This window comes from Herpailurus yagouaroundi, unplaced genomic scaffold, assembly GCF_014898765.1.
Source record: "Herpailurus yagouaroundi ecotype Mexico unplaced genomic scaffold, PumYag 160, whole genome shotgun sequence".
NCBI lineage: Eukaryota > Metazoa > Chordata > Mammalia > Carnivora > Felidae > Herpailurus > Herpailurus yagouaroundi.
In genome coordinates, this window is record NW_024412401.1 from 35,379,415 (window position 1) to 35,397,025 (window position 17,611).

General features: G+C 38.4%; 1 protein-coding gene across 2 annotated transcripts in view; it reads right to left on the minus strand.

Moving 5' to 3' along the window:
- Positions 1 to 17,611, minus strand: part of ECPAS (Ecm29 proteasome adaptor and scaffold) — a 100,425-nt gene that overhangs the window by 43,861 nt on the left and 38,953 nt on the right. For both annotated transcript variants that reach the window (XM_040481951.1, XM_040481952.1), the window contains 13 exons: positions 14,906 to 14,991; positions 14,583 to 14,661; positions 12,505 to 12,554; positions 11,449 to 11,515; positions 11,234 to 11,356; positions 9,082 to 9,185; positions 8,563 to 8,686; positions 7,506 to 7,586; positions 6,049 to 6,274; positions 5,563 to 5,654; positions 2,616 to 2,750; positions 1,683 to 1,845; positions 1,056 to 1,228 (listed from right to left, as the gene is read on the minus strand). In XM_040481951.1, coding sequence (XP_040337885.1) covers positions 1,056 to 1,228; positions 1,683 to 1,845; positions 2,616 to 2,750; positions 5,563 to 5,654; positions 6,049 to 6,274; positions 7,506 to 7,586; positions 8,563 to 8,686; positions 9,082 to 9,185; positions 11,234 to 11,356; positions 11,449 to 11,515; positions 12,505 to 12,554; positions 14,583 to 14,661; positions 14,906 to 14,991 — 1,503 coding nt within the window. The remainder of the gene's footprint in view (positions 1 to 1,055; positions 1,229 to 1,682; positions 1,846 to 2,615; positions 2,751 to 5,562; positions 5,655 to 6,048; positions 6,275 to 7,505; positions 7,587 to 8,562; positions 8,687 to 9,081; positions 9,186 to 11,233; positions 11,357 to 11,448; positions 11,516 to 12,504; positions 12,555 to 14,582; positions 14,662 to 14,905; positions 14,992 to 17,611) is intronic.

A 17,611-nucleotide genomic window follows, 5' to 3' on the forward strand; every position in this document is an offset into this window, starting at 1 on the left:
AAAAATAAATAAACATTGAAAAAAAAAATTAAAAAAAAAAAAAAAGAATCAGATTATGGGAGTGCCTGGGTAGCTCAGTCAGTTGAGCATCTGACTCTTGATTTCAGGTCATGATCCCAGGACCACAGGATTGAGCCCCGCATCAGGCTCTGTGCTGAACATGGCGCCTACTTAAGATTCATTCTCTCTCTCTCTCTCTCTCTCCTGTTTGTGCCTTCTCTCTCTAAGAATAAAAAGGGTGCCTGGGTGGCTCAGTCAGTTAAGCATCTGACTCTTGATTTCAGCTCAGGTCTTGATCTCACAATTGGGGAGATCGAGCCCCGAATTAGGCTCTGTGCTGACAGTGCAGAACCTGCTTGGGATTCTCTCTCTCCTTCCCTCACTGCCCCTCCCCCACTCATTCTCTCTCTCTCTCTCTCTCTCTCTCTCTCTCTCTCTCAAAATAAATAAACTTAAAAAGAATAAGCTTATGTGTCTATTAAATTTGTAGCAAGTTGATTTATCTGCTCATTAAATCATATTATACTTCAACACTGAGGTACTCTGATCACAAATATAATGTTTTTAACTTTATGAAAATGTTTATCTGAAACTTAAAAATGATAAAAGTCCCTCTCCTCAGATATTACTCACCCCTCTTACTAATGCCCAGATTTCTTAAAACCAAATCGGCTGTCAGAGATTAAGATTTAGAGTTGTTCTAAAATTACAAACGTGATAAAACTATTTAACACTTTACAAACTATTTAACACTTTATTATCCATTGTTTAAAGGACAAAAGAACTACCTGATGCACTTAATTCTTTACCCAAATCCTAACAGGTATGGGCCTACACTGGAGCAGCTTGGCCAAATGGTGCATGCAGAAAGGCTGAACAAAATCACCCTTACCTCAAAATTAAACAGTCACCTAGACTTCCTGTATCATTCTCTTTTATATTAAATCCTTTCTCCAGCTGCATGGCCCTCTATCCTCATTACAACTGTTTTTGCTCATTTATGTATCTACAAATAGAAAGAATTTCAGAAAGGAAGGGAAAAAAAAGAAACTTGCCTTATTTGTTTCTTTACTGGAGGGTATTCTATTCAGTAAGCTTTCTACAAGATGCAACTTGGTGAAGCCAGATCCCTCACTGGGGATTGGGAGGGGACCGTTTCTGCCAATTTCACCCAGAGCTGTACAGGCAGCAATTGCCAGGAGGGGCGACGTACTGTCCAAAAACGAGCCTGAAAGCACATTGAGACAAAACTGAGAAGAATACACTTTTGCTCTTGGGATCCAGGGCAAGCAGCAAGGTACTTGAGATTGTTTTAAAGAGAGCACAACAAATCAAAGTCTACATTTCCCTCTAGTTGATAATTTGTTAGCATTTACTCAGTAACAAAACAACATAGAAATTAGGTAGACAGCACTGTACTCTGGTAAATGTTTAAGGTTTTTCCCATGAGGAAATATCACCTCCGTCATACTGAAACCTATGTATAGGAAAAAATATACAGAATAACTAGAGTACTTTCATTGCTATTAAAAACACAGAATTTATCCAACACTAAGTAAGGTATTGTGAAAAGGCTTGTGCCTTTAAAGTGCAATGCTGCAAAAAGAAACTAAAATGCTGTATTAAATTTTAACCTAATTCAGACACTGCAACATCCAAGTCAGCATGAGCGTATTCATTACCTATCGTTTCGGTGGCGCTCTGAATGAGCTCCTCCTGGTCAGGCAGGAAATCGGCATTTGTCTCCAGGTCTTGTTGTTCGGCCATTCTCATTTTCTTCTTAGCCAAATATCTTCCTACTGTGAACCCCAATGCAAGCAAGGATCCGTGTTGTATCTCTGGGCTCTGAATTTAACCACACAACAGCATACGTGTCTGTCACTCTCTCACACATGCAAGAATGCACCGAAATAACTATGTTTCTTACAGTCATCTCCAATAAAACATAAGGCCAGACAACAAAGTGATCATTTGAGATTCGACCGAATACTAATGAATCTGGGGTTTCTAACACTCAAGAATTCTAAGAAGGCAAGCTGGGTCTTGACTCACTTCAAGTAATTCCCTAATCCTACACCCACTCCATGTCGGTGTGAAGGGGCTCTCCTGCAGGCCCCCCTGTAGCACCCATACATTCTTCTAGCTTAGAGCACTTACGTAACTACATTACCACAATCTTTAAGCCTAACTTCTCCCTACTGCCAACAAAATACAATGAGCAGATACTATTTCTAACTGCTAAAACCTCTAAACACAAAGTTGAGGTCTGAATGTTTGCAAGCACATGCTTTCTGATAGAAAAGGCACAATGAGAGGCACCAGTAGATGGGGAAAGAAAAAGGGACTAACATTTCTGAGCACCTGTAGTACTAGGGATCCTCATGTATTTACTGAATTCCCAGCACCTAAAATTCAGCACCTAAATCAGACACAAGGCACTCAAAGTTGTTGCACAAAATGAATTAATCAATGTATTATCTATCATCTATCTCACTTACTCTTCACAATCATAAAAGTTCCTTTTAGAAATGAGAAGACAAAACCTAAAAACAGATGCTTTTGGAAAGCTCTGCCATCTCCCCCAAAAAAGAATAAAGACAAAACTGGTAACATACATGATTGTCTTTTGTAGTCTTTATAAGCTGTTCTATCATTGACTTCAACTCATTTCCAGACACTGTAGACACCACCACAGAATAAAACAATGCTGCCAGTTCACGCATCTCTTCTTTACTGCTATTCATCAGACTCTGAGTGGTGTAAGAAACAAATATATACATCATATGCAATCATCTTCCTACTTACAACATCTGACATTTAAAATTTATAATACGATATATTCAATCTATTGGTATCTGCAAGAAAATAACACAATAGGCTATTATTTAAAAGTAAAAGCTGAATTATATATCAAAATGTCCTATGCCTTTTCATCAAAAATATAAAACATAAAACACAAAGAATTAATACACAGATGATCTAAAACAGAGGTCAGGGTGCCTGGCTGGCTCAGCCAGAGGAGCATCCGACTCTTGATCTCCAGGTCATGAGTTCAAACGTCATGAGTGTAGAGATTACTTAAATAAAAAAAATTAAAGCAGAGATCAACAAATGTTTTCTGTAAAGGACCAACTAGGCTTTGTGGGACCTATGATCTGTGTTGCAACAACTCCATTCTGCCACTGTAGCACAAAAGCAGCCACAGGCAACAGATAAATGAAAGGGTATATATGTGTTCCAGTAAAACTTTATGGACTCTATAATTCTCATGTATCAGAAAATGTTATTCATCTTTTTTTTTCAACTATTTAAAAATTAAAAACTGAGGTGCCTGGGTGGCTGAGTCGGTTGAGCCTCTCACTCTTGATTTTGACTCAGGTCATGATCCCAGAGTCATGAGATAGAGCCCCGGTGTTGGGCTCCATGCTGAGTGTAGAGCCTGCTTAAAATTATCTCTCTCTGCCCCTCCCCTGCTTGCTCATACACGTTCTCTCTCTCTAAAAAAATAATTTTAAAAAAATTAAAATACGAAGGGACGCCTGGGTGGCTCAGTCAGTTGAGCGTCCGACTTCGACTCAGGTCATGATCTCACACTCACGGGTTCGAGCCCCACATCAGGCTCTGTGCTGACAGCTCAGAACCTGGAGCCTGCTTCGGATTCTGTATCTCCCTCTCTCTCTGCCCCTCCCCCACTCGCACTTTCTCTCTCAAAAATAAATAAACATAAAAAAATGTTTTTAGGGACGCCTGGGTGGCTCAGCTGGTTGGGCGTCCGACTTCGACTCAGGTCATGATCTCGCGGTCCATGAGTTTGGGCTCCATGTCAGGCTCTGTGCTGACAGCTCAGAGCCTGGAGCCTGTTTCAGATTCTGTGTCTCCCTCTCTCTCTGACCCTCCCCTGTTCATGCTCTGTCTCTCGCTGTCTCAAAGATAAATAAACGTTAAAAATTTAAAAAAAAATTTTTTTTTAAACTGACATATGAAAACCATTCTAAGCTTGCAGGCCATACAAGAACAGGAGGCAGGCCAGATCTGGTACTTGAACCACAGCTTAATGACCCCTGATCTACATGATCAAAAGTCAGAAACTCTGACATCATTTTACAATCAGCAAATATTCACAAGGAATAAAAAAAAACCTTTTAAGCCGGAAGCGATTTCATGAGACCAGATTTTCCAGAAAAGTGCAAAACTCACACCTCTTGGTATATTACATTCATGCTTTCACACTAAGAGATAATCTGTACATTTTACCATAACTCAAGTTCCATTTTCCAAAAAGAACTGCATTAGGTGGCACAAGAGGTATATGAAACTGTATGAGCCATACCTGTACTAAAAACAATGTTTCACTTTGCAGTGCAATTCAAATTTAAATGAGCATCTTGAATTTTTCTTTGTTAAACCTGGCAACGCTTTTGGTGTGAGCATGGGACAAGAACACTCTCCTACATGGCTGGTGGGAGTGTAAACTGGTACTGCTCATATGCAGGATGCTTGTATCCCTCAAAAATGCTAAGCCTATGTCCTCAATTCCACTTCTAGGGAATCCATCTAAAAAATATACTGCCTTATATTCAAAATGATAGACTGTTCACTGCAGCAAACTGGAAGCACCCTAACTGACCATCAGTGGGGCTCTAGAATAAATTATGGCACATTTATATAATGGAAAAAATGAAGCCATTAAAGACGATATCCTCTCTGTAGTTCTACAGGAGTACCTACACATTTTAACTTTAAGCGAAAGAAGTAAGATACAACATGGTGTGAAATTTTAAAAAAACGTGAAACAACAACAATAAAACAGTGTGAAAACTATGCACCTTTTGTATAAAAGAAGGAAATAACTTAAAAATGCTTACTTTTATCTGTGTGTATGTGTGTAAGTATACTCGAGAAAGTACACCATATATAAATAAGTGATGACCTATGTATGTCAGGTGAGAGGGGAAGGGGCAGGAAGTAGGGAGATTTGGGTAAGTAGGAGACAGTTGCAGAAAGGAGACAGATTACATATTTTTTTAAATGATCTATTATTCCACTATCATAAGGCAACCAGTTTTGTTTTTTTTTTTAAGTTTATTTGGAGAGTGAGAGTGAGAACGAAAGAGAGAGGGGAGGGTGGGGGGAGAGAGGAAGAGAGAGAATCCCAAGAAGTCTCTGTGCTGTCAGCGTGAAGCCTTGACGCAGGGCTTGAACCCATGAACCTTGAGATCATGACCTAAGCTGAAATCAAGAGTCAGACGCTTAATCGACTGACCCACCCAGGTGCCCCACATATTTTTTATTTAAACTACAAATCTATTTTTTTAACTTTTAAAACAGAAAAACATAGTTTTTTTTAATCTATATGATTCTCAATTCATCTCTCACTCTCATCTAGATGGATCATTGAGATACACTAACCTAACATGCTTCCCAGGAAGTGTTTGGTAGGAGAGTTTTCAAAATGGCCCAAAGGTAGGAATGGTCATAGCAACACTAGCAGGAAGACGAAATCCTAAGACTACAGTGAAAAATATACAGAATCAAAGAGAAATGTACATGCATAGGATGTACCTTTATCCATTCTGTTTTGTCTACAAATTTGGCAGCCAGTTTTTCTGGATACACAGAGACAGCTTCCAGTAGACAGTACATGACTGGCAAACCTAATTGAGACAGAATTCCATTTCAGCTTCAAGAAAAGTGGTAAACACACAGGGTTCACTAAATTCCCTTTAAGTATAAGGCCCCTGCTTTGGAAGGCATCTCCCAGTTCTACAAAACAAAAATCAACTTAAATCCAGTATGTGATTCAATACAGCAAGTTTACAGACTAAATACCTATAAAAAGATATACCATTCTTCAAACCCACTTCCAAAGTAAAAAACATTATCTATTGTTAGCATTTCTTTCTGAAGGAGTAACAGTGCATCCAGGATGAATCAAGTAAGTTTAGAAAAGAAACCAAGACTAATGTTCAGGTACAGGAGTGAAGAGAGTTAAGATTAGATTTTTGCCTAAGTGCTTTACCATCTGTCCTCAGCCGCACAACCACCTACCTCCAACACCTGCCAGCAGCTGCTGAAGCAGGCCAATGTAGATCTGAACAGGGTTGGTCTCTCCACTCTTGGAAGAAGATGATGAGGATGTCACCTGGCTACCTGACATCAGAGTCCGTATGTAGCGTCCAATGGCCGGGGCGTGATCTTGCATATCGGCCAAACTCTGGGAGGTGGGCACCGCTCCCGCACTGTGCGCTAGGCACGTGCGCAAGTACAGGACGATCTGAAAGCAGAAGGAGGAAAAGCAGTCAAGCTCCTCAAGAAGTCAGTGTGGGAGGGTGTGCTGCAAAAGGACACTTTCCTAGCTTCATTTCCCCACCCTCCCTCATAAAGCTATTTGACAATCCTCACAAAAGCTGGAAAACATGACTCAGTAAGTTAACTGAAATTACAGTAATGCAGCACAGTTTACATAACAAGCTTTTATAAATCCAAAGAGTGTTTTTAGTGGAGCTTAATGGAGTTAAAATGCAAACTCAACTTTTTTAAAGTCTAAACAATTACAACAAAATCGTTATTTTTTAAAAGAGGTGGGGGGGGGAGAGAGAGAGAGAAAGGGGGAGAGAGAGAGAGAGAGAGAGAGAGAGTGAGCAGAAACCTGGGGCAAATCATCTATTCCTGTAGAACTCCAGTTGTATTTAACCTCTACCAACGTAAGAATTTGAGAATATGGGTTCATACCATCTACCAAAGAGTAGAGACAACACCATAAAAACTTGTGATACAAACTGGCTAACAAGGAGTCCTCTGGAAGTTCTTCCCTTGAGAGCTAAAATAGGACAGGTGACAATTCCACGGTGGGTATTCTTACTCACTCTGAACAAGATTACCTCCTGTTGTTTAATTAGTGCAAGTCAATGACCTAAATAGATAACCCAAACAACCTCGGCATATTGTTGGCTTTAAATTCAAATCTAATTTGCTGTAATAATTTGCTGAAAATAACAACAATAATCAATGCAGAGCACCCAGTTCCTCCACAAAGAGAATCTCACTGAGCTAAATATACTTAAAGACTCCACCATGAATTAAAATAATACCAATTACCAAGGGGCACCTGGGTGGCTCAGTCAGTTAAGCATCGTAACTCTTTTGATTCTGGTTCAGGTCATGATCTCACGGTTTATGAGATCAAGCCCCACATCGGGCTCTATGTACCGATAGCACGGAGCCTGCCTGGGATTCTTTCTCTCCCCTTCTCTCTTCCCCTCCCCCGTTCTCACTCTCTCTCTCTCAAAATAAATAAACTTTTTAAAAACTTAAATAAATAAATAAATAATAAAATAATACCAATTACCCAAACGCTTTTTTTCTAATAAACAACCTGGTGAAAAACAATGACATCACAACATGGGTTTATGTAGAACACAAAAAAGTTCGGACATCTCTTTGGGTGTGACATGATCTTTCAGAATGTGTAGAGAGAGAGAAATGGAAACCTATCCCAGTCCCACCTCTCCAAAGGCCGCTGGGTTAAACGGAAGGACAGTGGTCCCAGTCATGTACTTGGCTGGAGTTTTCATTCGATGGGAAGCCTGATAAAAATAAGCCAAAAACAAACACTATTACTAAAAAATGGAGCACATGTGCCCCTCCTCAATTCAAACACAATTGTATTTCTAACTACATTATTGTTTGCTACAGTTTTTTTCTAGTCACAGCATTTTTCCATCAATCATGCTGACTGCACATGTCCCTCAAACCCTAAATGACAGGTGTGGTGCTTTTTTTCCTGGCTTTTCTCTCCTTTTCTCCTGGCGTGTTTACTGCTTGTTTAAAAAGAATAAACTGCTCCAGGCATCTATTAACAGTCACCTCGGGCCACTGCAGGCCCGTTATTTTCATTACTAATGGAGCAAGAGGAAAATATGTGCACAAAAGCATCTTCTGACCACAAATGTGACTGTGCTATAGAGAATTATGGCTACCTAGTCCTGACCTCCAACTCCCTTAAGATATCTGTCTGAGCAGAAAGCTAGGACTACCAGCATACTCAAAGAAACACTGATGTAAAAAGAGGGACAGGATCAGGACTGGGGGGTCACGATAGCCAACACTCTGTCTGATCCACCAGCAGAGAGAACTGCGCACACGTGGGAGGTTTGCAAAAGCAGATGTGATGCCCTCCTATGATCAGAGTGGAAAAAATCTGACCTATTTCCTGAAGTATTCTTAAACTTATGGTTCCTAAATAATTCTCTCAAAAAATAAAAAAGGAGACCTATGTTTAAGAATGTCATACCAAGGGGAAAATTTTTAAACCTAGCCAGAATGTTAAAGAGCATATAAGGAATTATAAGGAATTCAGAATGGGGCAAAACAAATCAATTTTGAGAATTACATTTTCTTCACTGTGTATTCTCTTCCTCTACTGTAAATATTAACATTGTTAAAAACCTTACTACTATTCAACATTTAGCAATGACATTTCAAATGTGTCACCTAAAAATGCGTTTATTTTTATCATTCATTATATGACCCACACTAATTTTCTGAAGTTAAATGCCATACCTTTTCTTGAATATAATACACCATTTCTGGGAAAGAAGGCATCTGCTTAGAAGCATTTTCTTTTCTGTTTCTACCAGGAAGACATCTTAATACTCGCTGTGCCTCTCCATGAACTTCTTCTCGTCTTTCAGAAAGACAAATAAAAATAAAAAATTAATTGCAATAATGGCAAAATGATCGTTTGATGATTAAGAACAGCAATTTTATTTGACAGCTGGGGTTCTGAGAAAATGTCTTAAATACGTTCTTGGCTATCTAAGAAAAAAGTCATAAAATACACTGCAAGAAATTACTTCTCTTTGGAAATATCTTGAGATTTGAACAGTTATGTGGCTTGCCCAGAAATAAACAAGATAGGGTATAACTACAGGTCTCTATCATATCAAGGGCCATATTTTTAACTCTTTAATAAATTGCTTCTAAATTCCATAGACCAACATTAAAAACAATATAAATTTTAGTAATTTTCAAATAATTTTAAATGAACCCAAATTCAAATTAACACCTTTTGAAACTTACGGATCTCCTGCAGCTAGTAAGAGCAAATATCTGGACGGTATATGATCTGAGGGAAACACCGTGCTAGCAAATTTCACAGCCACCTGTCGAACTTGAACTTCAGGCTATTTGACACATGAATTCATGTACACACAAACACATACGGATTTTAAAAAAAGAAGAAGAACTCAATTAGCAACAATTCATTCCAGTCAAGATAAGTCATCTTAATTGTAAACAATCAAAATTAAAGCTGCTATTTTAGGAAGTATGTCTAAATAAATAAAGACAAATCGTGTGTTGAAAATCTTTAATCAAGTTGTTTAGAAGCTTTGGAAAGTGACATCACTTAAAAAGTACTTTTATGATCTAAAAGGACCCTCCAAGTAAAGCAGGAAGACCCACCAAGACCATACATAGCCAGAGAATCTCTCTGTACGTGCACATCCTCAGCCCAACTTTGGGACCAAGGTCACTGCAGTTTCTGGCCATCACCCCTGCTTCCCCAGTTCTCAAACTGTTAGTCACATGAATGAAATTAAGACATTCTGCAGCGAACACAAACAGAGGTTACTTGGAATCTCTACAAATTTGGAGCAAAATATGTCCAAATTTTTCAGATTAGCTCTAGTTAAAACAGACTCCAAAGCAGTTTCAACTACGTAAACATATTCAATGATCTTAAATAGATTAAGTATCTATGAATACAAAGTTCAACCAAGAAGCAGTTGAAGAATCTTTATTCTGAAAAGCCTTATTCTCATGCACTTCCCCCGCCCCAGGTCCTTCTCTTAGTCACAAACCTAACATCCTGAGAGGAGAGCGATAGTAAGAAACAGATACTGTCCTACATTCAGGTCTATCTTGCTCTTTATCATTCCTTGAGCTACAATAAACAGCAATGATATTAAGGACTAGTTCGTATGATTTAGCCTACAGTCTGGTTGCTTTCAGTGTAGTCTAAGAATATAAATTAGCTTTGCTGTAGTAATACTGTTACATGATTTTATCCGTGTAGGTACAACCAGCACCCACATGCATTATACAAGCATCATGCATCCTTGTAAGGTTACCTAGGGAAAGTCTTAAGTATTCTAATGAGTTTCCAAAAAGCCTGCACTTCTTTGTCCACAATATATGACTATGAACCATGTACAAGAGCATCTGACAATGGAACTCTACATACAGTAATTTTCTTAAGTGTATATAATAATCCTGTCATATTTCAACAGAAACCAGATACCTTTCTGAACCTTCAGTAATTCCCTCGATATGAATATATTAAATATGCCAGCCACATTTCAGTAGGACACAACATATTAATCACACTAAGACTTTTTGACATCATTCCCTCTTCTAATCTCCCTTTCTACTCCTAGAAATGGAGGACAAAGAACTGACCACAGCAAACACATATTATTTTTTATTGTATAATATATACTGCATATACATATTGCACGTACATATTGAGTACATATAGATAACTCAAAATTCTCTACAAACAACCATGACAGCCAAATAAAGTCTAGAAGGAAGAAGAGTATGTGTGATGGTACTGGCTTACTTCCTACACACTCATTATAATGTATAAAATTTGTCTTTCTCACCTGCTTAGCCAGTGGACTGTAGGGTTCAACTACCAGGTAAGACAAAAGAAAACTTGGGAAAACACAACATTAAGAACAGTTTCCCAACATGAAAGGCTTTAAACATAAAGCCTCTGTGAATATCACCACTCCCTCTTCCCTAAAATCATATTCCCATCACAAAGTACCAAAAATCAACCATAGGGGCGCCTGGGTAGCTCAGTCAATCAAGCGCCGACTTCGGCTCAGGTTGTGATCTCACAGTTCATGAGTTTAAGCCCCATGTCAGGCTCTGTGCTGACAGCTCAAAGCCTGGAGCCTGCTCCCCATCCTATGTCTCCTCTCTCTACCCCTACCCCACTCACGCTCTGTCTCTCTCTCTCTCTCTCTCTCTCTCTCAAGAATAAAATAAACATTAAAAAAAAATTTTTTAATAAAAAAAATCAATCATAAAGCACAGCCCAAATGAAAGCAAATATTCTTCTTACTTGTCAAGATAGTTAAGGAGAAAAGCAATTCAAATTTTGTTCTTAAAAATGTAAAATGTCTATATTGCCAACCTCTCCAGTTCACATAGCTGGACCTACCTTTATTAAGTATGAAGCCACAAGTGCCTCCATGAGAGTTCGCTGTGCTCCCTCCAAAGTACTATAAGCTCCAACCATCATAGATAACGCTTCTTGAATAGCAAGCCGAGTCTCAGGCTCTTCCTATAAGTATGATAAAAATAGCATTTCCCTCCTGTCAGGTGTCCAGGTCAGCATCCAAATGGAAAGCATAAACTTGCCAGGTGTTTCCCTACCTTACACAGGGCTTCAAAAAGCTGCTGCACAAGAGCTATATCCTTAGTGAATAAATGGGGCATTCGACTGTAAGAGAATATAAGACCATTGTTATGATCATACATTTCCACAAGGTTGAAAGAAAATGCAACTAAATGAAAATTTTCTTGAATTGCATTTTCATCTCTGAACACAATGTCAGCATCATTAGATTACCTCCCCCAAAGAGCCAAATACTTTTTAAAGCGAATATTTAATTCTTCAGCTGTCTAATCCAAGTAACCATGATTTAAATACATACTGTCCAGATATTCCCTTTACAATATTCCATGCATTCAGTTAGCATTTCTGATTTTAATAGGAAAAAAACACAATTAAGACTAAACTGCTATTTAAACTAAAGGCTATCGGACAAGTGCAGTATCGGGGGATCTAGGGTGGCTTTTTTCTGAGCCCCAAAGATCCTTTCCCTGCACAGTACAGAAGAGCAAGACCCAATCTACACGGGCCAGTACAAAACCTGTACCATGGACAGAAGCACCATATGGTGCTACTGAGGGTGCTGTACCTCTATCTCCCTGCTTTGAAATATAGTGAAGGAAGAGGAAACCAGGAGGAAGTAGAAAAAGGAAATCATACTAAGCAGGAAAAAAAAAAAATCCACCTTTGGAAACAGGGCCACCCAGAATCATAATATAGCACTATCAGAAAAGAGAGTCAAAGAGATAAACCTTGATGACTGGGATTATAAAGACTGGTAATAAAGAAGCCACAAGAACACTTAAGATCAAACAAATGTCTCCAGGGTGCAAGAAAAAGTAACCCATCATGACACAATCCAGTTCAAAATATCATTTCAAGACTACCATTTAATATGGAAACATACCTTCAAATGTAAATTGAAACATCTCACATCATTTTCCTACTACAAGGAAAACATTTCTAAACAACCTATGGCTTAAATACATTTCCTTTCAAAATCAGAAAAAAAATTATTCTCCATCTATTATTAAATGCCACATAATTTCTCTTAGTTTACCAACAGGATATCTCTCACTGAAGAAGAGTTTACTCACCTGGAGAGTTTTCCAACAGCTGAATATGCCATTGACAGTAGCTTAGGGTCCTTGAAATTAAGAAGAAAAAAAAAGAACAAAAAACAGACAAAACAAAAAATACAGTAAACAGCAAAACATTTTTGCTGCAATTACATGCATTATTTTACTCCTTGTTAAACCTGGTCTCACTCTGCCTAACTACAAGATATTAACATCTGAACAAAACAAACCAACAAAAAAATCCAAACCCAGAATCATCACACTACTAAAAGGAAAAGGAAAAACAAAAATGAAACTTTGCATCTCCAACTCTCTCCAAAAGGAAATGCAGATGTCATAAATGAAAGGGTTCTCTTAGTTGTGCTAAGTTCAGGGTATTTGCAACACTATGTAACCTGCAAACACCAAAATTCACCTTCAACACACTGGGAAAACAGCTGAACTTAGCAGAAAATTCACCACTGGTCACACACTAGCGTCCTCCATCTCTAACCCAAAACTGTGATAAGCTAAGCGAAGAACAATTACCTACAAGTCGGCATGATAACAAACAGCTTCCTCTCATATCTTCCATTATAAAAAATTAAAGGGATCACAGTCATCAAGAGAGTGAGGTTCCCTCCTCAGACAGACAGAATTTTACATCGTTTTATGAAAGCCAATAGTCTGATGCCTCAAAACAAAGTAACCCCTCTGTGAGCTGAAGTTTATACAATTAGCATAGGGCTCACTCTTCTGCACCTAAATGGACACTCTTAAGGAGTCATCTGTTGGGAAGACAGGCAGGTGTCATCTCCAAGTACAGGGATCGGGGCCCTGTGGTTTTACCTGGCCTCTCTAATCTACTTTTTTTTTTTTTTTTAACGTTTTATTTATTTTTGAGACAGAGAGAGACAGAGCGTGAACGGGGGAGGGGCAGAGAGAGAGGGAGACACAGAATCGGAAGCAGGCTCCAGGCTCTGAGCCATCTGCCCAGAGCCCAACGGGGGGCTCGAACTCACAGACCGCGAGATCGTGACCTGGCTGAAGTCGGACACTTAACCGACTGAGCCACTCAGGCGCCCCTCTAATCTACTTTTAAATATACAAATTCTCCCCTAAAAACCCAAAAGCACTTTTATTTCTACCGACCATCCCAAGCATCTGACTATCCATGCCATAAAAATAACCTGGAAGGTTCCTTAGGCCTCAAAAACCACACAAATACTATTCAATAAAAGACAGGAGAGCCAAGCCCCCCAAACACAACTGCACACCAAAGAATGGCTTTTCACTAATAATACCTGTTAATGTGCATTCAGTGCGCCGATAATGGTGTGTGATCTCCTTTAATCTTCACAATAATCCAATGAAGAGGTATTATTTTTCCAATCAAGAGCAGAGCTCCAAAGATTTTAAGCCACTCATCAAAGGACAAAACTAGGATTCAAACTCAATTCTAACTCCAAATGCCAGGATCTTAGTGACTATACCACTGCAAACATGCATTTGTGTGTAGCTCAGACTTAGGAAAATAACGCTAACTGGAGTTCTTAAATCTTACTTTCTTTAGTAAATTCACCTGAACTAATGAAGACGGCATGGCACGAGGGACACAGCCAAGACAAACAGGATTCAAAACACTTGGTTTCAAGGAAGCCTCATCTCACTGAGGTTAAGGAATCAAAAACTTACTGAATGCATGTTGTTACAGAATTGTGAATAGGTAAAAGCCCAGCCCTTAAGAGTTAACACTATTTCTGAATCTAAGCAAATCCAAATAAACATCCACATGAAAACAAATCATAAAATAAAATTTAATTCTTTCCATTCCATTTTTGCATAGTGCCTAAAAGCAGAATAAAGTGCAAATGCTTTAAAAAAGATAAGACCTCTCAAAATTCATAACAATTTTTTTAACACTTAGTACCAAAAAAAAAAAAAAAAAAAGCAAAAGGTGGCAGCAATTTCTGAAATTTGTACCACTTCAAGTAAAAATGCTAGAAATGATGGAACAACAGCAAACTGTAACTAACTAAACCAACATGTAGACCAGAAAGGTGGGTAACATTCTAAAATAGAAGCTGTTAACAATATGTAAAAGACAAGTCACTTACTTCTTTATATTCATTGATTAGCTTGGTCAGGCCATTCAAAAGCATTGGACCTAGGGGCTTAATCTTGATTTCTGGACAACTTTAAAAAAAATAGCACACATACACAAAGCAAGATAAAAATCTCGTTATTATTTATCTTTTCAGATGATTACTTCAAATAATGAGACACAACTGAAATAAATTAATCTATTGAAACCTACAATTTTTTTTTTTTTTTAAGATGAGCAAACATGGATTTCTTTCTGGATAGGAAAGAAATACTTGAAACATCTGATCATTCCAACAGCTTGAAATCTTACAGTCAAATAGCTGAAAAAACTTACGTTATACAAATGTGATGCACAAACTGCAAGGATAACGTTCTCAATTTTGAATTTGTATTTGTACCAAAAAGTCCATCATACACCACCTACAAGAAAGGGACAATGACAATACCAATTAATAGCAGCAATTTACTATTTTCAAATATTAGGCTTCAACAGCAGATCTTGTGCACCACCCCTCATTCTTCAAAATTAATTATTATAATCATTTTAGCTGACCACCATAGGAAGCCAGCCAATCAGTGGCTCCAGTCAGTAGTCCATGAAGTACAAACACAAAGGTTGACCTTACGAGTCTGCAAAACTTGTGGCTCTACCACCAGAAAGCAACAGAACTCACAGCAGGCCCCCTCTCTGCCACTCTGTACCACACAGGGGACACTATCAGATAAAACCACTTTGGGTGTATTAAGTTCCTCAATTACATGCAGTCATTCTGAACAGATTATATAAAAACTTCACAGAAAACACCAAGATTAAAGCATTCTACAAGCGGACAGTCGGGACATAGGTGCTCCATGTATTGTGTAGTCATGTCTAGGTGGCAAAAGAGCACACAGTACATGAGTTTTGTGCAACATCCAGAAGGCTCAAAGAAATCTAAATTTCCCAAATTTCTACTTTTTATGGGATAGTCTTACACTTAAAAAAAAAAATCTCCTTACACTGGTTCCTAAAACTACTAGTAGTATTCTGATCTTACTTAACAACGACATGTGACTGAACACAGAACAGGACTGAGCCTCTAATGGGTAACCGACACTATGTAAGGTGTTGCGAGATATAAAGAGGGCAGCATCGCTCCCGAGGCACTCGATCGTGTTGAGGGGTCAAAATGTACATACATTAAAAATGATATAGGACAATATATAATCACATGCTACTTTTTTGGAAAAGACTTTTAGAAAATTTATCTGATAATGCTATATTATATAGAGTAATATGGTAAAATGAAAGAAGCAAAAGGAATAATCAACACTAATGTTTTGTCAGAAAAAATAAAATTCATGGTGCTTACATTATATGCAAAGAATTATGCTACGTTCAAAATCAAGATGAGGTAACATATGACTAATTAAAGGCACTGGTATCAGGAAAGAAGAGGCTCATCTAAATGATACCTTGAAGGATTCTATGACTGAAAGGTGGAGGGGGTGGGCAGGGCCAATTATGTAGAACAGTAATATGCAATCATTAAAAACAGGAATATAACAAAGAATGTGTGCGATGAACAAGGAGTTTGTCTTTGAATATACAAAGTTTCGGCTAGATTTATTTTGAAAACACTAAATAACTACAAATAAATTATACTCCTACAGGATATCTATGAATACTCTGTCACAAAATTCTAGCTGCTTATTATGTAACATAGTGTTACTACAACCAAATATTCTGAACCAAAATTATCAGGACACTGTCTGGGAAACAGTGCTTGGGAATACCAATTATAAAACACCAATCATGAAAAAGAAATGAAAGAAGCTCCGTGATGGTTTTATGTTTAAGGAGACACAAAACAATACTTTAAAGTTACTCAAATCTTAGAGTGCCAGATATGGAGAATACAAGTTTTATCATCTAAGAGGAGGAAGCAGCCACTGATACAAAATAGGCTTTAAAAGAGGGAGAGATGCTAAGAAGTCTATGTGCACCATACAGTGAACACAAAGGAGAGTGTTCTCATTCTGGGACTGAAAGAGAAGGGTGCAGGAAATGGGAACATTTTTCAGACGGGAGGTAGCACACTGGAGTGCATCCTGAAACATGAGTAGATGTTTACCAAGCTAAAGGGGGAAGAGGAGCTCTGCCAGGTAAAGGGAACATTCTGAGCAGAGACAGAGCCATGAAAACAGTATATTTCAAGAGGAACAATTTTTGTGGAGCTTAAGGTACAGGGTAAGGTGGGGGTGGGGGGCAAGAGAGGAGACCGGAAGATAAATGCTAACTTTTCAGCGGTTACTAGGAACCTGATAATTGAATGAGAACTAGTCACTGCTAGTGGGAAAAAAATTTCGGGTGGAAATTTAGGGTAGAATTAGGGTGGAAAAAGAATTTTTTTAGAAAAACAGGAAAAGCTCTGACACTGATTTAAGCTCAAAAGCAAATAACTAATGACAAAATTATACCCAAATCTCTCTATTCCTGAGCTCTGCTGGTCACCACTTGGATAAAAGGTAAGAGCTTTTGCAGAGGGACTCATCCCACATCAAAACAGAGTATAAGGATTTCCAATGCAGCAAAAGCCCTGGTGGCAACAGAGAAAACAGAATGGCTGTGGGCATGAGGAAGGGAAACAAGATAGGAGATTACTGGAATAACCAAAATAAGAAAGGAGAGTCTCAATTAACACCAGCATTAAATATAGGGAGATAAAGACATTAAGAAGGCAGAATCAAGAGGATTTGGCCATTGTCATCACATGGGCTTCTTTTCCACCTAACTGACTGGTAGAAACTTGTTCACTTAAAAACATTTTTGGAGCACATGAGTGGCTTAGTCAGTTAAGTGTTCAATCTTGATTTCAGCTCAGGTCATGATCTCACGGTTCATGGGTTCAAGCCCTACGTCAGGTTCTGTGCTGACAACGCACAGCCTGCTTGGGATTCTCTCTTTCTCTCAAAATAAATAGGTAAGCTTAAGAAAAGGAAAAAGAAGAGAAAAGGAGAAAAGGAGAAAAGGAGAAAAGGAGAAAAGGAGAAAAGGAGA